General features: G+C 36.8%; 1 protein-coding gene and 1 long non-coding RNA gene across 4 annotated transcripts in view; one reads left to right on the top strand and one right to left on the bottom strand.

The window, feature by feature from the left end:
• The window catches only part of LOC131576661 (uncharacterized), an 82,746-nt gene that overhangs the window by 973 nt on the left and 57,996 nt on the right, over window positions 1–23,777 (top strand). Inside the window, exon 2 of the long non-coding RNA XR_009277032.1 lies at window positions 23,486–23,539. This is a non-coding gene — a long non-coding RNA (uncharacterized LOC131576661). The remainder of the gene's footprint in view (window positions 1–23,485; window positions 23,540–23,777) is intronic.
• On the bottom strand, window positions 601–20,562 carry ATP6V0D2 (ATPase H+ transporting V0 subunit d2). Of its 3 annotated transcripts, XM_058833585.1 has the most exons (8): window positions 20,257–20,560; window positions 13,191–13,362; window positions 11,174–11,352; window positions 8,395–8,474; window positions 6,457–6,534; window positions 3,041–3,217; window positions 1,575–1,652; window positions 601–1,053 (listed from the first exon to the last, which is right to left on the bottom strand). In XM_058833585.1, exons 1-8 carry the CDS (start codon window positions 20,384–20,386, stop codon window positions 892–894), a joined length of 1,056 nt encoding a protein of 351 aa, XP_058689568.1. In that variant the 5' UTR covers window positions 20,387–20,560; the 3' UTR covers window positions 601–891. The 3 variants fall into 3 exon arrangements, with proteins under 3 accessions (XP_058689568.1, XP_058689570.1, XP_058689569.1); XM_058833587.1 differs by lacking the exon at window positions 1,575–1,652 and having other exon boundaries at window positions 20,257–20,562; XM_058833586.1 differs by lacking the exon at window positions 6,457–6,534 and having other exon boundaries at window positions 20,257–20,561.

Genomic DNA, 23,777 nt, shown 5'->3' with positions numbered 1-23,777 from the left:
TAAAGCTTTCAAAATCCTCCCTTTTTCTTTGGCAGAATTAATCTTGTCCTGCTACAATCTGGCTTCAACTGTTCCCTCTATTTTTAGTTACTGATCCTAGCCAGGTCCTCAAATAGCTCAGAGCTGGTGTTGTTTGTGTCTGATGTAAAACTGATACAGACTTGGTTGGCATTTTCATTCATGTTTCATAATCTTCCCTAGTCCATGCATAAAGACAATCCTGTGGTGTGCTGGGAGGGGGTATTTTTATCACTGTGGACTAGATCAGACCCCCATTGTTCGACACTTAGGGTGCTCCTCATTTGACCATAAAGGAGGAAACAAAAACATTCTAGTGGCATTGAAGTTACTTATTTACATTTAGCTGCAGAGAGGAGTCACGTTTAAGTTCTGGAAACTCCCCCTTCAGATTTGTTAAGGGAAATCTCAGAGTTTCTCTTATTTGTGTATTAAATCCTTCATACAATCTCTATGCCATGAGAAAGACCCTGTGAGATCGAAGTAGTGGTTTAATTGGCCCTTTGAGAAAAACATTAATTAAAAAAACCCCAAACATTAAAGAGCTTTTCAAATGTCATTGATAAAAATCTTGGTTCCACAAAAGAGAAAGACTATATATGTAAGACCTTGCAGGAGGTTTTTATTGATCAATTAAATTAAAATAGGCACAGTGGGGAACAAATCTACCAACAATTTTGTGACTAAACCCATTAGTATTTCCTTATGAAGTACTCATGTCTCTAATTTTATTACTTTTTTTCCTACACTGATGTATCTGAGGAGGCTCATTAATACAATTTAAAACACCTGATAAGAGTTAATTTTTGAAACAAGATTTTTCTTCTTTTCTATGAAATGATGCATCTTTTCAAGCATTATAGATTCTCAGATTTAGAAAATTGGAATGTAGTTGTTAATTTTGGTTCTGTGTCTCTGAGAAATGCATTCAGCAATCCATACAATATTCCTGCATTCTTGCTCCTTTAACTTCACATAGGCATAAAATACTCCAAAATGAAACTGGTTGTTGAATGCAAGCACATTCAGCTTTACCTGTAGAAAGGATGAAACAAGTGTTAAGATAAAATATGAAGGGAGGTGAATGGGATTTTTATATGGTAGCTTTTATGTTCAAGATTTCTTGAAGCTTTGCAAACATGATTATATTTAGCAATCTCTTGAGTATCAATGTAATTGAAATGTCATTTGTGGATTAATTTTGGTAGTAGACTACAGCAACATTACAGGAAATAAAAGACAATGGTGTAATACCTTCTGTAGTAGATTACTCAAAAGAAATTTCATTAAGTGGTGTTTATGAGGTGGCTTTTGGATAGGCTATCAGGATTGATAGTTCTGTAAAGAGTCTTCAGAAGAATGTTAAGGGATTAATTTTACTTAAAAAGGTAAATCCTTCTATTTTGATTCAGCCAAATGTTGACAGCCATAGAAAATCCATGTTCTTGAATAGAAAGCAGTACAGTAGAATCAAAAGCCTGGTATCTTATTCTTGTGTTAATTATTATTCTATGTGAGTAACATTCATTTTTGTATTTTAAGGTTAGAAATTTTACCTCATGCTCAAAAAATGCGTCTTCCAGTGTCTTTTCTCCGGTGCCACTCCCTACACCTTCAAACACAGCCTTGTATTCCTAAAAGCACAGTAAACCACTCCATGGAAATAAGGTACTTTTGCATTCTGTGCAGCACAGGCACCTTACATTAATCTATAAATTAATCTTCATTAAGTAATCTTTCTGCATAGAAGACCTCCTGCATAGATTACAATTCTACATAAATCAGAAATTAAAAGCATATAGTCAGCAAAAGAAAGAAAAATCACATTTTTTCTTGTAGTTCTTATCATCATTTCCAACAATTTAAAGTAATTTACTGAAGGCACTAAAAGAGACTTATTGTAGAATGACATGTAACCTTTCTCTCCTTTGGACAGAGAGCACTGACCTTCTTGTACAAATAGTATCCATCAGAGCCAGAGCTCTAAATGGAGCCAAAACGTTGAACTCTGATCATCACATGACTGCTCCTTTTATTTCCTGTAGTCAGCTGGATTTGCTTTACCTGCATTAATATTGTATCCAAATCCATCAGTCTGATTTGTCATCCTGGAATATCCTGTGCAGATACACTTGACTTGATTTCTTAGGTGTTACGTTTCTGTGTAATTTCCTTCTCTGTGTTTTTGGTTTGTTTTTCCCTTAAAGCAGGAGCGTAGTAGAGGCCTACCACAATTGTCCCAAAATTCATCTAAATAACCCACCATCTCATGAATAGTCTTGCTCCATACCTCACTGACATGGTAACTCATTATTAAAATCTTCTGCTATATAGGAGCAGATGTACAGCTCCATCTTTGTGGGTTTTCTTGTGGAAAAAGTACTAGACCAGACATTTTTTGTGTACCTACTTAGCAGTAGATTAAATATTGTAGTTAGACAGAGTACAACAGTTAATTAATAGACCAAGTGCTCCAGATTAACTAATGTTTAATGACAGCACTATTTGCATCAATATTAACATTTTCAACTACTTTGTTGAATCAATTAGTGATTTAGGGAAAACTTTTCAGAAGGGAAATTTTGTGGTATACTGGCAATAAAACAGGTTTAACTAATCTGTGACATGAATTGTTGGGTCAGCTCAGTTTAAAAATGGATGGCTATGCTCCAAAATCTTGGAGGCAGCAGCAATGAAGTGAAACTCAGTTTGGGAAGAGTTAATGGAGTAGGAAGAGTTCTATTTACTAGGATGTGATTTGGTCTTACTTAAACATCCTTGTAAGAGGAACTTTGTACTGCACTAATATAATAACGTCTTGTTTTAATCTTATCTCTTCATATCAAAAGTCTTTGATCCCATGCACATTTTTGTGAGAGCTTTAGTACCTCGGCTGATGTTTTATCTCTCTCAGAAATTCTTTTAACTTATGTCTATGTTCTTCAAAATTTTGCTGATGTCAGGAGATGTTAATTAAGTATTTGTATTTTGGTTTTTTGTTTTAATAAATTAGTTTACATACTGCGTAATATTCTGCAACACACTTCACTTGCTCGTAGTCTTCTGCATTGGCCAACAGGTGCAAGCCCTCTGGATACAGTTTCCCACAGGTTGGATACAGCTTCTCTCGGTCATCTTTACTCAGCTCAGTGCCAAATGAATTAATGGTGATGATAAAGGCACGCCTGTCTGCCTCAAACTTAATATGCAAAACGAAGAATAAAGAGGTGTTATTAGACATCCCATTCTAAATTAGGGTGGGTATATTTGGTGGTTTTTTAGTAAGTCAAACTATGGAAATTTATTTTCTTTTTTTAAATGCCGACTTGAGAGCATTGGAAATGTACCTTACTTTTAAATTGCAAATTCTTCTTTGCAAATATGCGTTAAACTTTAACTAGAAAATCAAACAAGATTTTGCAACCACAGCTTTTATTCTGTGATTTTTTTCTAAAAGCAAAATTTCTGCTGCTTCCTCATTTCTCTGCTTAGTTACCCAGATGTTGACAAGAAAAAATATCTTCACACCCTCACGTGTAAGATTATGAAATAATGATCTTATAAATAAAACTAAAAAAGGAAAGGACCAAGAATCAACACTACTGCTTGTAACTCAAAGTGGTGTTGATAGTAAAGGTTGAATGAAAATCCTAAAAAAAAAGTTTCTCAGTGCACATATTTAAAATTATAATTTGATAAGGAGAAGGGGGCTGTTTACTTGCCACATTTTAAGTGCTTCAGATAACAGTTAATTTTCAATATGTAGAATCAAAAGCTATATTTCTTCTGTCAGGTTTAGATGTCTGTAATATCTATATTTTCACTTTAGCAGAAGACTGAAAGGCAATCCATTGTCAAGGTCTTGGCTTCTTGTTTTGTACAAGGCAAAACTTCACTTACTATTCTTACAGTATGAATTAAAAATGCAATAATAAATAAAAACAATATTTTCTTCTGCCCTGAGATCTAAATTGACTATGGTTTTAATTCTTTCCTTTATTCCTTACTTTCATGTTTTAAGAACAGCAGATCCCTTGCTAATTGCAGGGATTACACAGGGAAAATCTTCCCAAGTGAATTATACATAGTATATGCATGTTTTAGGCAGCTTACAAAATTTCTTATGCTGTGAATATTTGAGCTAGTTTAAGCAGAGAGGTGCTCTTTTCATTGGAATAACAAGGCTGCATTTGCAGCAAAAATCTGCCACTTTAGCCATAAACACTTTTGTGTTTATGCACAATACCAGGAACTCGCTACCCACTGGCACTGACTTTGAAGTAAGGAAAGGGAGTAAACAGTAAAGGAGCAATGAGAAGAAAATAAGGGTACTTGAAAATATTTCTAGCTAATGAATAATAGGGCCAAATTTCACCTCCCTTATTCATAAAAATAGGCCTATTAGACCTACTGAAACCATTTTAGGACAAATGCCTTCTTTTTTTGACTTGGTAAAGTCATGTAGAATCTAGCTGTTGGATGTGTCTTATTTTGTTGGTAGAAAACATTAGAGGCAATTGCAACTAATGGTAGCAGGTGTTGGTTCTGCTTCTGGTGGCTTCCAATTTGAGAAAATTTGCAGGACAATTACCATTCATACAGACCTCTCAATTCATCAAATTATTGGCACATGAGGTTCTCCAGAGAGAGTAAGGCCATGAGGCAATTACTTGGTGGCAGCCCATCTGATTGCTGCAGGTAGAGGTGGCATCAGAGGATGATCATTTCCTTAATGCATGTTGCCATGGGGGAGGCTGCTGGTTCAGAATTTAGCATGGGGCCGTGCCAACAGTCACAGCTCCAGCTGCAGTGCAGGGCAGTCCTGCAGTTTCTTGCCAGATTGAGGGCTGAACATGCAGTGTGTATTGTCCATGGTGGAAAAGAGATCGTCAGTACTCTTACTGTTTGGCACCCCGCATGGTGCTCAAGGAGCTGGGGAGCTAAATACCTCAGCCTCATTCTGTAGGATCAGGTTGGTAGGTTTTGTAGTAAGATTGCAAAATAAATAGCAAGTCTTGTTTTGAACAATTAAACTTGTGGGGTTTTTTGCTTCTTTTTTTTTTTCTTTTTTTTTTTTTGGGGGGGGTGGAATCCAACCATTAGCAGTCTGTTCTATGTGTCTCTTCAGGTTAATACAATGTTATAGAAAAGGAAATCTTCCATAGAAAAGTTTATCCTCCTGGCCGATTGACATTAGATAGGGATTTTAAAGAAGCTTATCATAGGCTAAATTATTACCACTGATACAAGGGGAGTTTTACAACATGCTTAAACTAACATTAGTAACTAATCTGCTCTGAGCATGAATTTCTATTTAAAAATGAACTTTCTGAAAAATCTGAATCAACTATGGAAAATGTCTTTATCTCTGCCAGCCAATCTCTTGATTTTTATTTTTAAGGAAAGTCAAAATACTTAATTTCTATTCAATTTAACTTGATTAGAAGCATTTTGTTTAGAGCATAAATTGAAACACTGTGACCTGCTTAATTAAAATAGGAAATTGCAATCTCTTTTAGGATATTGTTTTGTAAAATGTAATTCAGACATATTCTTTCCTCAGGGATGAACTCCCAGTGTTATTATCTCATTTCCAAATGCAAACTTTTAGTATGATGTCATCAGACCTCAGTGAATTTTTTTGGTTTCCAGGGTGTAAAATTGCTTATCCAGAAAAAAAAAAGACTCGTGGAAGCAAGTGGGTGGTCTGGCTGTCAGCCTCTGCAAAGAATTGTGATAGACTAAGTGAGAAAAAAAGAAAAGGAGACGTGAATGCTGAGAACTCAATTTTAGAAATTTCTGCATCTTTTATTAAAATAACAGAGACAAAAATATCATTTGCTAGGTGCATGTGTGCTTTGTTGGGAGGACATTAGGAACTTTGTATGCTATGGAAAACATATTAAACTTTTCTGAGCTGAGACAAAAATATAGCACAGAACATTCTACTTTTTATATGACACAAATTCCAAAGGTCACTCAACTCCAACCCTCAACCACTGATTTTAATAGGAGAGTGAACAAACTTAACAGTGACATGAAACTTGATTATTGATCAGTAAATAGATACAGCAATGCCAGGGTTTAGCTATCCCAAACTCAATAATCAACATTTTTGGTTTTTTCTACATAATGTAGAGAAATGTGAAAGGGCAAGAGTTTGAGATTAGTGAACCATTTATTCTGTTCTGCTCTCTGCTACAGAAAAATATTAACTGAGACTGGCTCCTCCCTAGTAATGGTCTAGCTGCTTCTCTAGTCAAAAGGTAAAAGTCATCCTTGAATTCACTATTCATTACATCTTAGAAAAACAGAGGAGAAGAAAACATTTGATAGATACCTTTGCAAATGAAGGGAGATTGAACAGGAAAAACAAAGTGAGATAATGATGACAACATTGTGGAGTACTTTAATGTATAAAGACTGAATGTTTCTTACCTCAAGAATAGGTCTCATGATTTCTGCTGTAGTACCACCTTGTTTTTCACAAAACTTATAAAATGCCTCAAGGTAAGACTACATGAAAGGAAAAAAATATTTTAAATGCTGCTTAAGACCTGGACCAGGATTCCACATAGCCATGAACCTAATTTTTAAATGCTTCCATTAACTTTGTTAATTCTAACTATGAATTTAAATTTAAGTATGTGTTTAATTACTTAGTTCAAATGAAAGTTGAAATATTCAAATGCAAATGTCTTGTTATTACAATTTGAGATCAAATGTTTTCAGAAATTGTAATAAGACAAATATTTTGTTTTACTTGCTCTCTAAAGAAGGAACTTTTTGAGCTCCATTGAGCTTCCACTGCATAATAAGCAGATGGCTGAAGGAAACTCTTCATTTATAGTGTGTGGAGGAGGGGATTTGGGCATATGCCACGGCTGTTGGGCCAGCAGGATGAGGATACACAAACTAATCCCTGCTGCTCTACCCTAAACCCTGGATTAGGACAGAGCAGCAGACAAAGCTTCTGTAATACTGGTCTGCAGAGCCCTCTGGTCTATTAAGGATCCTGGCATCTGCACCCATTTCAAAACACCTGTGCAGGAAGGACACAAAATATCTCAGAGATGCTGTTCTCCCTTCCTCTCAATCTCCCAAAATACTGGAGTAGAGAGCATTTATGTTAAAATGCATTTGCTACAACTTCACACAATCTTGTTAGGAGCTGTCACTAACTATGCAATTAAGTGAATTTTAAGTAGAGACATCTCACAGGGGATCTACTGCATAGAATTATGCATTAGGCTCTGTATAGTGCTATCTGATAGTAGAGCAGAAGCAATTGATCACATTGACAGCTGAAGTAAAGGAGAAATTATCTATTAATAATTTAATAGTGTTTGCAGAATGATCCCCCTAATATTTAGATGAGAAAGAAGAAAAAAACTCATTTGATAAATGTTAATATTTGGTCATCCACACAGGATATAAAATCAAATATTTATCTTACCAAATTAGAAAAAGTGTCTAGTATAGTAGTACTGTGAAAGAATTAAAATACATGAAAAAATTAAAATACATAAGCATGATTGATGTTGTATTGAATGAGAGAATTAGTAAAAGTTTTAAGAATTAAAAATCAGCTTTGGAATTTATAAATATCATTTGTAAGACAAACAGAATTTTATTTTCTTTTCCTCTAGTGCAATCAGATCACTGTAAAAATACTTCCTGCAATCTGGTGAAGCCATTGTTAAAGGAAGATGATTAGGATTTTGAAGAGAATGTGCCAGGAGCTACTGTTAATGGTTTGGAGTATGTATAGTCTTTAAAGAGACCATTCTAGGAGTAGTGACCTCTGTGCTAAGATTTGTAAAGTACTTTGAAAATGCTAGGCATGTTAGATGCATATCCTTGCAGCACTGTGCTGTAATAATGATAAAAATATTTTAAAAGGAAGAAAATGATACAAAATCCTTAAGTAAAAATCATGTTACCTAAACTCAAAACCATTAGACCCTTTGAAAATCTCATCTTCCTTATATAAATAAAGATAAATATTAGCCAAAAGCTTGCCTGGGCTCACTCAGGAGCTAAGAGTTCTCTGGCATTCGGTGGATAACTGAGTTATTCATAAACAAATCTGGATCTGGATATTAGCCTGACATCTAGAGCATTTTCATTAATGAGATATTCAATTAGTATTTGGATGCAGACCTAAAATTTGAAAAGTCCCCTAACAGTGGAGTAGAAATGAAAGTAGCTGGGTTTCATTCCTGGGCTTGAAATCAACCAGATGACCTCAGACAGCTTGTTTTATCTCACCATACTTCTGTTTCCCCATCCATAAAACAGGGTTAATGATACTGACCTGCTTTGCTGAGACACTTGATAAACCCCAGATATTATCATTTTGTTGCAAAAACTTGCCTTGTACAGTTTGTTGCGCATTATTTCAATGTTCATCTCATCCAAGTCGTTTTCAGACAGGCAGTCTTGAAAAAAAGCAGCTGAAAGCAGAGTTTATAATATAGCAGTATAAATCTGCATGTCGATAGTATGCATCTCCTGTCTATTGCTCACCAGTGTGTGAACAAGGATCCGAGGGTTCTGTTGTTGAAAGGGTGATATAATAGAGAGGAAGAAAAATCCTCTTGCTTTTCCCCTTATCCTCCTATCCCCTCCTTTTTAATGAGAATCTGCAGTGAGGGGAATCAATCAGTGCTGCAGCCAGAGTCCATGTCTCCCGAGAGAATCAGAGGGGAATGCTAATGAAAGCCCTAATCTTCTCTGAAGTATACATTTGGTTATTGTGGAGATTTTCTAGTGAGGGACATGAAAAATAATTTTTGTCTGAAATCATGCAGCTATTCTGCAATTTTCAAGAAGAATCCCCCTTCCTATTTTCCCTTTTCTTCTTTGTGTATGTAGTGTGGGAAAGGCAACAGGTTGCAGCTGATAAAGGGCACATGCTTTGACCTTGACCATCTGTGCTTATGGATCCTCTGCCGAACTGACTAAAGAGCAAGCTTTGGAGCAGGGAGGCAGTGGATGAATTTCACTTGTGCAGCTGGCCCATTTAAAATATGATATTCATAACCAACGTGTGCCTCTCACTGTCCCTGAGCTCTCCCAGTGCTGCAGAGCAGTACTAAGTGACTGTTTTCCCAAGCAGTGGCAATGGAAGATGGTATTTACAGAGAGGATGTGAGCCCCGCCATGTTTTGTGGCCTTATCCCTTCTTACTTTTCCATCATCCAGATTTTTGAATGGAGAATATCAGAAAGTGGGGCCCTGAGAGTTCCCTTCAGTATCTCCTTATAGATTTATTGCTCACAAATTTGTCCCATGACTTTAAATAATCGATACTGCTCTCTTCTTTTACAAACTAATTCAGAAGAAAAAAAAAAAAAGTCCAGAAATTTACTACAACCTGTGTGAAAACAGTGGTTTAGTTTACCTTTTAAAATTAGTTTTCTGCTGGGATTTGGTCTTCTGAAGGATTTGGTGAGCAGCAGTTCATAACTCACTGTGAACAAACCACTGCTCTCAGGAATCTGTGAACAGTGTCCATATCTCTCATCAGCTTTGTCCACTCCAGACTGCAGCCTGGACTTTTTATTCTGTCTACACATGGCAGCACTGTTCATTTTAGCTGTCCTGCTCTGTCCCTTCTCTGATTTCACTGAACAGTGTGCCAGTGCCCAGGCACTGGTGGGAGTGTGCTGCAGGGTGGGCTCTGGGAGGGAGAGGCAGGACTGTGCTGTGCTGGACACAGCCAGCTCCAGTGGGGACCCACCACAGGGCACAGCCAACCCCCTCAGTTGAACAGGTATGGCTGAAGGGGTGTACCTGAAAAACAAATTGGGACTTTTTACCAGGGCATGTAATGCTAGGACAAGGGGGAATGGATTTAAACTGAAAGAGGGAAGTTTAGATTAGATATTAGGAAGAAATTCTTTACTGTGAGGGTGAAGCACTGAAACAGGTTTCCCAGGGAAGTTGTGGATGCCCCGTCCCTGGAATTCTCCAAGGCTTGGTTGGATGGGGCTCTAAGCCACCTGGTCTAGTGAGAGGTGTCCTTGCCCATGGCAGCAGGGCTGGAGCTAGATGATCTTTTAGCTCACTTTCTACTCAAATCATTCTATGATTCTATGCTTCTAAATTCCCCCTGCTCCTTGTGACACATCCTGCCTGTCTGGAGGGATGCAGTGTGACCTGCTGGGGTAGCAGCGAGGCAGAGAAGAGGAGCCTGGCATGAAGGAGCAGCAAAAGCTGGAGGAAAGGTATTTTCCCCAAGTGTCCAAATGTTTCATTGTTTTCTGTTTGTTTCCTTATATCTGGATCAGTAATTAATTATGTCATACATATATTAATCAGTAATAAATCAAGTTAATTTCCCTTCAGGTTTAGTCTGGTTTTGCCTGCAATGGTACTTTGTGGGTGACCTCAGCCCACAATCTCCTTTTTCCACCTTTTTCTCCTCCTCATTGTGCTGAGAGTAAAGGTGAGCATGTGGCTGGGTGAGAATTTTTTTCCTGTCTGGGGCCAATGTACCAGACCTTCTTGAAAAGCAGAACCCAGAACCTCTCACAGTACTGAGAGCAATGAGGGCACATAATTGTTTAATATACATTCAAATCCACCCAGTTCCATCTTATTCTCAGTGCCCTTCACAGCTGATTAGGTTTTGTTTGTGTTGGCTGCTGCATCACATTGAGCAGAGTTTCATCTTAATTTCATAATGTGACATTCCCATACTTTACTCTGCTTTGCTCTTAGATTTAGTTCTTCAAAATAGGATTTTTCTTTATATTTGAACCATGCCCAAATCTCAAGAGGGAATCTATGTTCTGCCACAACATCTAATATTCATTAGTAGCTGTCTCCTTGATCCTTAGTGAAGATATATTTTTAATAAAATGTAGGTGTTGAAATAAAAATATAGCTGTTTTAAATCAGTAACTACTTTGAATATAAAATATATACATTGCACTTCTTATCTCTGTGTCAGCTACCCAAGGTGGATGTAGAAGCTATAAATAAATGTTAATGGAATATGTCCTGAACACCACTTGAAAAGTGTTTGATCCACTGTTCAAGATTTGTACTATCAAAACACAGCACATCCAGTGGGAAACATCCTGTTCTAAGGAATACAGGATTAGTAGCTTTAAGAAAAAAATAAGAAATAATTTAGTGTTTTTACCTAATGGTGTGTCAACCAAAATTGCATTGAAGAGTTCAGTGGGGTTTGAGGCAATGCTGACTGCTTCCATTTGCTCAAAACTCCCCAGTGGATGGCACTTGGGAACAAGTTCAGCTATGGCTCGCTGATGTAATGTGCCAGTTATTAAAAGAATGACATTGTCAATCATATAGCTGTATCTGTATTGGAAAGAAAAAGTAAAAATAAATTATTTTTATAATCAACTTTCACTTGAAAAAATAAAAACCCCAAATTTTTGAAAATTAGCCATAATACCAAAGTATTATCAGGAATGTATAATCATTCTGTATCAATAGCTCATCAAAAATCAACAGAAGTTTTTAAATAACAAGTAGATAACACAGCACTAGTTTTAAACCACGTGACTGATTTAGGAAATGGACACTTTAAAGAAGGTGGTACTGACATTTGAGTATAATAAGCATAGCAGCTGAGAGATGTAGATTCATTTTAACAAGTGACAATGAGTGGTATCCAAAGCAAATCACCTGACCTATCAACTTTTCTAGTTTGGGATTTTTTATTTCATATAAAATACCACCTGGAAAAACAAGTACATGGGAATCTCTGCATTAAAACTGCAGAATTTATGCAGATGATCCAGTCTTAAGGTTTTCTTCTCACTCGGCTTTAAACATCCTCCCATGAGGGAGCTAAGAACAGGCTCTTAGAGATTTCTTCTCTACTACTTAAAGTTTTCTTTGAAGTAGAAGTTTTCTATCAGCTTTGTAATAGTTTTAGTGTCAAAGAGACTGATAAGGGTCTTGTCAGTGACTTGGAAGGGAACATTATTCCCTTGAATGGCAGTCTTGAGTTTGCATTGGTGACTAAGAACACAGCTAGAAACATAGATTAATATGTTCTCACTCAAAACCTGTGAAGAGGGCTTGAGGATTGGTGGAATGTAGTTCAATGATCTGTGTGAAATATCTTTAACCAGTTTTCCATTATTTAAAAAAACCCAACAGTGTGCAAAGGTTGTGCATGCACATCTATGTCAGTGAGTGTGAGAAAAGAGCTGCCATAACTTTCATGCTTTCAATTTAATTTCCCTGAAACAAAATGTAAACTTATGCCTACAGGTCACAGGATCCTATGACAGCCTTTAAGATCCTGTTAATATATTAGCCTAAAAGTGGTCAGCTACACATGACCAGAAAAAAAAATGAGGATACTTTCTTTTCCACTGTTATAATAAAAATGTTCCTTGAAAGTTACTTGAACAGTTAATTGTTCTTGTTAAAATATGTTAAAAGTATAAGATCAAGGGGAGTAAATAGCTAGGTAAAATATCATTCTGGTATTTTGCTAATCCATGTTATACTTTTATAAAGCAGATCCCCGTTTTAGAAGTTGTTTAAGCTATTCATTTGAAAATTTAATCTATTTATGAGGGTATTGAGATCAGAGTTTTCTCTTCATCTGGCATCAAACTGCAGCTGAACTTTCAAAAAAAGCTACTTGGATCTAAGTACCTTGCAATATGCCGTATAAAGCCTTCCTGGTTTGTATTTATTTGCTTCAAATAGTATAAAAATTATGGTAGGTGTAGGATGTATTGTGTTTCCCCCTTTAAAAAAGGTCTACAACTTGCCAAATGCCTAGGAATTAAATCACTTCCCTGTACATCATTAAATCATTAATCTTGCATGAATCATCACCCCCCCCAAATGTAGTTTTTCAAGTTCTCTGACTTAAACAGTGTTAGAAAATTTTAAGCATTTTTAATTAATTAATCTCTACCACTTCTTCTGCCATTGATCACATAAAAAATTCTGCTTCTGTTCTTTAAAATAATTAGTTGCAAAGACAACAGCTCTTCATATACACATACAGTTTCAGAATTTATATTAGCAAGTAAAGTATGCAAATGTAGCAGTATCAAAGTAATTTTGCAGTTTTTAAAACTGAATAGAAATTCCAATATGTTGAATTTACTCTATTTTAACTGCTTTTTCTACTACTGTGTGGTAAGCTATGTGGTAATATTACTTACGTGACAAAATTCAGAAACGTGGCAAGTGGTTCAAAAGCATGGTTTCTAAAGTAATGAAATTCTGTGAGTAGTTTTGTTTTCAGTTTTTCATCAATGGTGGAAATAGTGAGAGGGCCAGTTTCATTAGCCAAGAAGTTGCCATAGTCTGTAGTCTGTAGATGTAACTTCAGATCTGGAATTGAATTCAGGAAAGTCTATGAGAATAAATTTTCATATTGTCTGCAACCAAATTTTTTTTTAAAAAAGTTAATTTCTAATACATTTTTATATTAAGCAACTGATCATACTCTATTGAAAAATTTTTTGCATAATATATTATATTATATAATATATATTACACTATATATAATATAGTGTAAATGCAAAAGTGATACACTGATTTGTACCGTCTTCTACCAGTAAGACTTTCTGCATGCTCTAGGAATGAACAAATAATTGCTGCTTTTGTCAGAAGTTTTACCATCAGCATCCCAGGTAGACTGTTACTCCCTACTGCCTCTAGTCCCTCCCTTATCAGGTTTGTTCAATGTTTCAATTTCACTGATTTGCACCACTACAGTACATTAGTTGTTTTGTCTCCTGCACTCTCGAGGACTGTTTTGCATTAATAGGAATCATCTCTTAACTTTGGTAAGATCTTAAATATTCCCATGAAACAACTAAATCTCAATATTATAATCTTCTGTTATCAGGCTGTCCGATGAGAAGAAAACACATCTTGCCTGGCACACATTTTGGACTCCAAATGGATTCTGTAGTGGAGCACTTGAAAGGGGAGAGTTTACACTCTCTTAGCATTTCTGATTTGGCTTTCTCTGATTTATGGCTGCTACTAGCAAATCCTAAGAAGCCGTTCCAGAAACTTGGGTGATTGTGACATTTCCTCAATCCTGGTGACTGGGGAAAATGAGTTGTTTTGACCACAAAGTTAAAATAAATTTTCACCATATCATAGAATTAATATGAAAAATTTTATCTGCAAGTCATCTTTTAGCATGAAGCATAAGCAAGTATTTGAATCAGTTCTTGCTGGTCAAAGCAGTGTAATGTTTCCTTTTAGAAAAGGCCCCACTGCAATGCATAATTGTGCTCAAACGTTGTATTAAAATTATTGTAAATTATAGATTGGGATACTGTTATATGATTTGGGCATTTATAATAATTAGGTTTCTTTGTGAAATCTGAACTGATAATTAGGGAAAAGGACAGCAACACTCCCACTGATAGAAATAAGGGTGTACCTGTAAGGAAGTTAATTTGCAATTAGCAAGGTAAGCATTTATGCAGCTACTTTTGCCTATTTCCCCATGTATATACCTCCTCAGCATGCAATAAGGCTGCCTACACTGAGACTTAAAGCAAAAGAACTGGTACATTGTGAATCAGACTCCTACATTTAGCACTGTAGCTTACTGAGATAAACTTCATAGAGTCTTCTATGCAAGTTGGCTGCCACTCAAGGTTGCTCAGAGTCCTGTCCAGTCTGGCCATGAATGCTTCCAACATCTCTAGGCAACCTCTTCCAGTGTTTCACCACTCTCCTTTTAAAAGATTTCTTCCTTATATTTAGTCTGGATCTATTCTTTTTTAGTTTAAAACCATTGTCCCTTGTCCTATTTTTAGAGACCCTATTAAAAAGTTTGTCCCTATCTTTCTTGTAACCCCCCTCAGGTATTGAAAGTTGGTAATAAAGTCTTCCTAGAATATTCCCCAGGCTCAACAGCCCCAACTGTTTTTCAGCTTTTCCTCATAGGAGAGATGTTCCAGCCCCAGGTGCAGACTGTCTCAGTGGCCCTACTGTGGACTCACTCCAACAGGTCCATGTCCTTCCTGAGCTGGGGACCCTAGGGCTGGACACTACTGCAGGCAGGGTCTCACAAGGGCAGAGTAGAGGGGAAGAACCATTTCCCTCTTCAGATGATTTAGATGCAGCCAAAGACACTGTTGATTTTCTGGGCTGTCAGCTCATGTCTGACTTTTCATCCAAGAGTAGTAGACATCCAAGTCCTTTTCCACAGGTCTGCTCTCAATTCCTTCCTGCCCCAGCCTGTGTTGATACCAGGGATTGCCCAACCCAGGTGTAGGACCTTACACTTGGCCTCACTGACTCTCGTGAGACTCCCATGGGCTCATCCTCCAGCTTTGCTAAATGACATCCTGTCCCTCAGTTGTGTCAACTGCACCACTCTGTTTGGTGTCACCTGCAAACTTGTTGACGGTGCGCTTGATCCCACTGTCTGCGTCTTGGAAGAAGATATTGAACAGTAAGGTTTGGTCAGCAGTCCCTAAGGACCCTTCAGGGGCACCGCTCATCACCAAGCTCCATCTGGATTTTGAAGCATTGCCCGCTACTCTCTGGATGCAACAACTCAGCCAGTTCCTTATCCACCAAATATAGTCTATTCATCAAATCCATATCAAATCACATAACACACTTACAAAAAGTCACAGTTTCAGTACAGAATTCCATGTAGGAAAGGGAGAAAGAGAATCCAAATATGAAAAGAGAAACACAATTGAAGAAAAAGGGAAAGGTAAGCAAGGTTAAGAGAGAAACAAAAATCCAGTTATACCCAGAAATTAGTCTAACTATATAAGACCAAGTTTTTAAAAGGTCACTAATATTTTGATTTTACACCTACATTTCCTGTGAAAACTGTTCATTTCTACTTTTTTTTGTTGTTGTTGTTGCAAAGAGTAAAAAAATACTTGGCATATGCTGAGATTAGATAATACTACATTAGACTAATATAGTATAATACTATATTAGATTCAGAAATGAATTCCAACTTTTCTCAATTCCTTTTCAGGAGAACCACAGATACCTATCTTTAGTCAGACTCTGTAAATGCCTTTCAAATCAGTAGTTTTCAGGGGTTAACTACTTAAAGAAGACTATAAAACCCAAATATAAGCCCCAAGTACTGACCATTCTGAAGTGTGATTAACATCATCATAAGATGAACAGAAACAAAAACCTGCTGATCAAGAGTAGTTTCACAAGACTTTGTTACTGTTCCTCAATTCTCTGACTGATTGATTGATTGAGTGATTTCATAAACCATGACTTAATATTAGGAATGAAAAATATTAGCTATGAGACATTAAATAGCCTTACTCATCTTCCAAAAGCCATGGAGGAAATGTTATACCCAGGAATGTTGGGTTTATAAACCTGTCAATTACACAGCCTGCTTTACAGATGTATTTCTTTAACTGAATAAATAAATGCCAGCATGCATACTGTATGTAAGAAAAAATATTCAACTCTAACTTATGGTCTTGGTCAAAACAACCATCCACAAACTCCTATACCATATGATCAATCAGAAATGTCATAATCAGAGTTCACATCAAGACAGAGTTCAGTGCGGCTCAGACTGAACTGGTGGTCCTAAATTACAGTCCTTTCTTTGCTGCTGGCAGAAATAAGGCCTGGGAACTATCACAGTCAGACACTTGCACTAGTGACATGACTTGGTGACTCAGCAGGAGTAGATGGCTGAGCATTACAGGGGCCTCAGACATCCCTGTTTGCCAAAACTTTTTATTTATGGTAGCTCCCCTTTTTCTCAGGGTCTCTTGGAGACCTAGACAAGACTCTGACCTTTGTCCTAAAGATCCCTAGGAAGGAAAATTCCTGTATTTCAGCTGTCATCTATTCATTTTGATTGTCATCCATCTGCATTGTCTATTTTCTTATAAAATTACATGCAGGAAAACAACTAATAGGAAAAGTATGACCTTAAATATTCATGAGTTTGCTCAAAACTGAACAGCAAACAAACACAATTAACTAAAGTATGACTAAAATGAATTAATGCACAGAGGGAGACTAGTTTAAGATGAATGCAATTAAGACAGGAATGATCCTGATCAGAAAGAAAGAGTATTGTGAGAACTTTAACAAACTGTTAACGTCATCTCTTGGCATCAGGTTCATGGTAACTTTTCTGACTCCTCACTTTGATAGCAATAACCAATTTACTGCAGTTTTCTCTCAGTTAACATCGTTATTTCAGCCATCATGTGCTGGCTCTAGTAAGTTAAGTAAACTTATTTCAGTGATTTTGTTGGGAGCAGAGTCGTGATGCTTGTCCTTCTGTGACCTAGCCTTATTTTCTACAGAAAGTAGAAGGAGCAGAAGTCTTTCTATCAAACAAAAAAGGCAAGAGAAGAACAAAACACTGCATTTAGACACCCCCACACCCTCACACCCCCATATTCTACTTCAAAAACTGTCAGCAGTGTTGCTCTGGGAACCTCATTCCCTTGAAACAGATGGTACCAAACCAGTAGCGTGCAGCCCATGGGGTAGCTCCATGGAAATCATAGTAGTTCAATCAAGCCAAAAAGGATGTCTGAATGAAGCTGAGTCTCTCCTCCTGTCTGTATGGCTCTGAATTTGGAGGATACAGTGGTATCATTAATCTGTTAGCAGTCTTCTTTTTCTTCCTGTCTCTCTTTTACACTTACTCTGTGATTATCAAGCAGATTTAAAGCACTAATCTACAGTTTTTCTTGTGGTTCTTCAGTACTGACATTATGGTTTCCTCTCTAGAGATACCAAAACCACTTTGAAATTAAAAGATCTTTTAGTTTCTATTTATGGGTTACTTTGAGTGGTTTTGATTTTTGTTTTCTGCTTGTTTGTTTTAGCATATTTATAGTGTTTTTAACTTAGGCTGTTTTTTGTGGTGTGGTGCTAAGCCAAAGAATGCAGAACTGGGTAAATTTATTACCTTTTAATGTGAAGGCATGATAGCACTACTGAGCAAACATCACAGTACTACAGCACAAATCCTCTTGCTGAGTATTTCAAATTTAAATAAATGACAATGTATGAGATTTACTTTAGAGGTAGGGGCCTGTGGGTTTGGTGTGCTGTACACTCATGATGAAAGTTCAGCACTACAGCATCCTACATGTGCAGAGAGATAAAAGTGTTTAGCATCATGTAGAAATCCATTATTTCTCATATTTTTATTATAAATAATACATTTGGTAGGTAAATGATGGGAATCTTAGCTGCCTATAATAAGTAGACAAAAATTACAATGGTGAAAGAGATGTAGCTGAATAGAGAAAAAGGGAAAGTGATAGTGGGTAGTAGAGATGTGCTTGTAGGAGGGATGATGAAGGCTGTGACTCCTATTGATGAAATAATTTGCAATCTAAAGTTGAATGAACACTAAAAATATAAGTTTCAAAAATAAAACTAAGTGATATTCCCATTATGAATTTTAATTAGGAATTGTTTTTATCTCTCTGTTGTTACCTGTCCATCTGCTGCATGCTCTTAAAAGTATTGAAGGTTTATATATCTTAGAAATACTTGAAAATTAGTTCATGGTGGTAAATAACTTTCTTGTAGCATGACTTAAAATTTAGGGGGTTTTTTAGCTATTCTAAACTTAACTTCACAAAAGTAGTCTTTTGTGAAGGGCGCAAATAATCCCTTTTGCTTATGTTTTTAACTCTGTATATTTTCTTCTTATTCAGAAGCTACCGGGATGTTTTTTCCTTCATGCAGCTTTGGATGACATCATTTATTGAGTTTGTCTGCAGGGAGAAGTGAAGTGACAACACAGTTCAATTATTCTACCAATGTGTCCTATATGTCTTCTATAGATGTTTGAAGCTGTTGCCTTTTTCCCAAAGTCATACTTATGCAGCAGGACTTTTTCACTTGAAAAATTAAATACAATATCCAGAGTTTCTGTAGAGTCTGTAAGTTGCACAGATCACAAATGTTGGAACAAATAGGGTAAAGAAACAGTTGATTTTGTCCAGCTGACATAAGGAATAGATTTCAGTTCTCAGAGTGGTTGTATACATCTGTTCTGTGTGTCTAAAGTGCCACTGTATTAAATGGAGAGCTGATACAGCTCTCCAGGTTATCAGCAGCAGAAGTAGACACATGCATTTGGTCAGTTCAATAGTGTCTAAATTCCATTGCCTGTATTATAATCTCTTCTTTAACCATAAGAGGAACTTTATCTTGTGGACAGGTAAATGTCTATGTGCATTTCTTTAAATGTAGTTGTTTTAATCTGAGAGATGAATGGCAAGCAATCTTCCTTCCTAGACTTATGTTATTATTTATATTAATAATTTAGACAGCCTCAAAACACTGTTGGATATGGGAATCATCATTCTTCACTTTTTCTTACCCCAAACCCATCACTGGTACAAATCAACCAAAGCTCAAAATAGAGTGAGCTTATTTCTTGCCCTTCTTCGTTTTCCAAATTAATCTAATAGACTGCATGTTATAGAAATTGAGTGCATGATAGCTCAAAGCTCACAGCTTTCATTTTACAGTCAAGAAAATGAACTTTATGTTCCTTTAGAAAGGTGATTTCTTTCTGTTGCATTTTTTTCCTGCCAAGTGTCGAAAGGTACGTTACATGATTCTTTGGTACAAGTCTGTCTTCATCAGGCTGTGACCAGTCTTGGCCATGGAAAGCTGTTTTGGAAACTACTGTGTGTTCTCTTTATTACTGTGGCAAAGTCACCTTGAAAAGAGCTTTTCTGGTTTTTTTTTCTATTTCCCTAAGTTTTATCTTTGTGGAGTCTAGTTTTCTGTTCCTGGTAAGCCGAGTCTCCACCACTACCCTAAAACTCAGGAAGTAATAAATTACTAAAATAATATATTTTGTAGCAAAACTCAGAGCCAAATAGTAAGCTTTTAATAAGATTTTGGAAACTATCTTAAACAGCTGAAATGGTATGGAAGTTCCAAAGCTGAACTGTTCTATAGGATGGTTAAAATAAGTGAGAAGGTTGCTAATCTCCATAAGAACTCTGTGGATGAGATTTCTAAACCTTATTGGTGAACCAGAAAGTCCCATCATCTGTATTGCTTAGCAAATCACAGCCTGTACACAAATCACAAGCTATGGAAAGCTATTAACTTAAATATGAGAACAGTTCTTCAAAGGACATCAAGGTTATCTCTGGGTTTAAGAAAAACTCTCAGTAGTAGTTCAGTCTTTTCCCTTCCCTTCTTCAAACGCCTCAGCAACAGTGTTTCTTTCTAAATGAAATAAACCAGCAGACTTACCTTCCAGTGTCTCACACTGTGCTAAATTGACATAGTCCGCACTTGTCAAGATCCCAGCTTTGAACCCTCGGACCAGACCCTCCAAGTAGCCATGGTCCGCATTGAAGTAAAATTCTGAGTATCCTGGCATGGAGAAAAAGATATTTAATCTCTCTTCTGGGTACTTGATGGCACTGAATATCTGCCACCAACTGTTTTTCCCCTCTTTGGAAGGAGTGACAAATAGTCACGGAATTCCTGCCAGCCTATGATTGTGTTTTACCAACTGGTTTCTTCCTGTTTCTTGCTCCCACTGTAGTTCCAGTACAGTTGATGCTTACACAACTGCCAGCCAGTAAATCCAACTCCCTCCTGTCAAAGCCAGAAAATTAATCTATTATTGTTGGAAGAGAAGCCAAAAAGGAAGTACAAGATTTAACCCCTGCTTGCAAGGATGCTCTGTACTGCCTGGAGAATGAGAAAGCACATTACAAAGCTTGAATAAAACTTTCATATTACTTAATTGTATTATAAACAGGAAGTTATCTGAGAATGACTATAGAGAAAATATTTCTGCAGCAAAGTAGTAGTCTTTGGCAGAACATGGCCTATTCAAGGAGCTTAGATGGTTTAGTAGTGTCTCTGTATTGCTTTATTTTTTTAACATTTTTGCTTGCTGGAATTTTTCTGCTGCTCATCTCTATTACTAAATATGTACACAAACTATAAGAGCCTTCTAATAATTAGTGTGAACATTAGTTAATGTGCAAAGCTGAAAGGTTTTTGAAGGGTTTGACTTTCACTGTCCTTGAAAGTCAGTATCCAGAACTTGCCTCGAAACCATAGTTTGTCTCAGTGTGCCACCCATACCTAAAAACACTCATGCATTTCTCAGAGCTTCGAACATGTTTGATATGTTGTGTGGCTGAAGGCAAGCACCATGGCTAGTCTATTGACCCTGGTGCTGAAATGTGCCTGCAGCAAGAGTTGTGAGTTGGCAGCTAGTGGGACAAGGCTGTGGCTATGAGACCTTCTCCCTTCTCCTAGGAGGGCAGAAGCTGATGAGACCTTGGTACTCACCAGATGATTCCTGTCTATACCATGCTGCTCCAGGCACAGCAAGGCTTGGAAGGCTGCACAATGAGGCACAAGATGCCTGCATATTTGCTGCCAAAACAGCCATCCCCTACCTCCTCTAGGAAGGTCGCTAGCTGGCTGGTTTCTTGGCTGGCTGGCCGGGAGTCTCCAAAGAACTGGCCACAAGCCACTGGGAAGCTATGCTGAGCCAGGGGAGCAATACAACTGCACCTTGAGGGTCAAATCAAAATTGTTTCAGGCTGGATATTACCCCACCTGTAACCCATGGCAGGGGAAGTAATGACAGCATTTAGACACTTTGAAAAATCACATGATCAGACATGCAGACTAAATTTAGTTGAAATTCAGTGGGGCCAAGAGTACTGAAGTTTGCTCCTCATACACTGGGTTTACAGTTTTAAGTCAGTCAGTTCTTAGCACTGCAGAGTTAACCCAGATAAATAAGAATGAGACAGATTAGGCCTATTAGACAATAGAAACAAAACATTTCCCTCCCCCACACAAACAATTTGGTTTTGTCTCCCAAGTCTGCATGCCAGCAAGTGCTCAGACCCTCCTAATGCCAGAAATTTTCAGGGAATTTTGTCAATGATGTTTCAAAAGTCAGAGGGATATTTCAGGATACATGACCACCATCAGTGCTTCCTTACTGACCATGTGACAATAACCGCATTTTAACTTAAACCTACTTTTTGCTGTCATCTGCTTTGTTCCAGCATGTTTTGCTAAACAACCTCTGTTTTTCACCTTTTCAAAGAAAAGAAGTGGAGAGAGGTAATAATAATTGCTGTGTACACGAAGAGACAGCGTGAAGGTTTAACCTACAGCTCTCCAGAGCGTGTGTTGCATAAACAAGTAAGGTCTCACAGCAGCTGAGCCTCGCCCAGCTGCAATCACAGCATGTCAGAATGTGGCATACATCCAGCTGGGGGCAGCCCAAGGTTGTGCTCCCCATGAGCTTCCAAAGCTTCAGACAGCAGAGCCAGTGCAGAAGTGGCTTTGCAATACATCCTAAATTTAGTAAGGTCATGTAAATACTACCTGGCAGGTGTAAATACCACCACTGGTGATCCTCCAGTGGGAAAGTACTTCCATGGATCTATAAATATTGATGGGACCACCACTTGAAGTATAATCACTAAGTAAAGTGGCTTAATGAAATCAGTGTAATTTTGAATGATTTCACGAAATTGGAAAATCAGGATAAAGTCTTGAGTGATGTTATCTACTAAGGGATGTCAGATAATTTGATCCAGATTGATAGACTGCATTTGGCAACATTAGAAAATCCTCAGTTCTCTGATTTTTTGTTGAAAGAAAAGCTGAGGAAAAGAGACAGCTTTAACAGCAATTTAAACAAATTAAAATTAAAATTAAAATTAAAATTAAAATTAAAATTAAAATTATGCATACAGTTAGTTAATGCACTAAAATTTTATGGAAAAATATATATATTCAATATCCATTGTTACAATCTATCAATATAATCTTATTTCTTATAATGAGTGGCTAGTACTATATGGGGTTTTTTTACACTTGTAGTGGGCAAAGTTTTGTTAATTGTTGGGTTTTATATTAATGATTTTAATTAATTTAATTTTTATTTCTGTAGTGCTGTGAATTTGCTTTTACAAATTACCATGTGAGAAAACACAGTACTCTCACCTGTTAGGTTTGTGGAGTGCAAAGGTTGAGATAATTTTAAAAGAATCTTTCAGCAGTGAGCTAAACAAATATTGATAGTGTGCTTGGGAGGAGGAGTCATTTCAGGTTAAGCAACATTAACAACACACAACTCTTCAGGTATAAGCACTGAATTTAACCTTTGACACTGCAAGTTTTCAAGAGACCTTGAACCAAAATGCATCTATTACTAAACCACAAGAGGTCATCATAACACTGCTCTAAGCCACCTTATTCCAGTTTTTTTCATGTCCACTGAGAGAAACTTGGAAAGAAACATGAAAAAAAGGTATAAATTTTTTAATCTGTTAACAGCTAATCTAAAATTAACAAAAAATCTGACCTATATTGATTATTTGCTAAGAAGTGACAAACAAAATCCTTTCATGTCACCAATGTTTTGGCTGTATCCACAGATTTCTCTCTGAACTTCCTTTATTTTTTTTTCTTTTTTTAACATATTACACAGCTCTTAGCCACGAGGTTAACACTGAAGAACAAATGACAAAGAATCAGCAGAAAAGTGAGTAAGTGGTGTTATATAATTGGAATTTTGGCTAAATCACATGAATTCAAGGTTACTCTTTTTTTTTCATTAGAAGTATGTAGAGATGCTATTTTTTTCATATTGGAATCTCACTTAGAAGCCTATATTAGCCTTAGGCAAGCAGATCTCTGTTTAAATTTTACTTTAGCTTATACAGAGACAAAATTCACTCTTGCTTCTGCAATTGTTTACAAGGTAATTTATGAGTGACAGT

The sequence above is a fragment of the Poecile atricapillus genome, chromosome 2, assembly GCF_030490865.1.
Source record: "Poecile atricapillus isolate bPoeAtr1 chromosome 2, bPoeAtr1.hap1, whole genome shotgun sequence".
In the NCBI taxonomy this organism is placed as follows: domain Eukaryota; kingdom Metazoa; phylum Chordata; class Aves; order Passeriformes; family Paridae; genus Poecile; species Poecile atricapillus.
The sequence above is the reverse complement of the archived record's forward strand: the minus strand, read 5'-3'. Positions and strand labels throughout refer to the sequence as shown.

Bases quoted from the DNA above. Each gene is read 5' to 3' on its own strand.
- ATP6V0D2 (XM_058833585.1), bottom strand. From the start codon at position 20,386: ATGCCAGGATACTCAGAATTTTACTTCAATGCGGACCATGGCTACTTG. The intron at 11,353-13,190 runs GTAAGTAATATT...TTTCCAATACAG, and splicing joins ACGTTTCTGAATTTTGTCAC to ATACAGCTATATGATTGACA. The intron at 1,653-3,040 runs GTATGTAAACTA...CTGTGCTTTTAG, and splicing joins GTGTTGCAGAATATTACGCA to GAATACAAGGCTGTGTTTGA.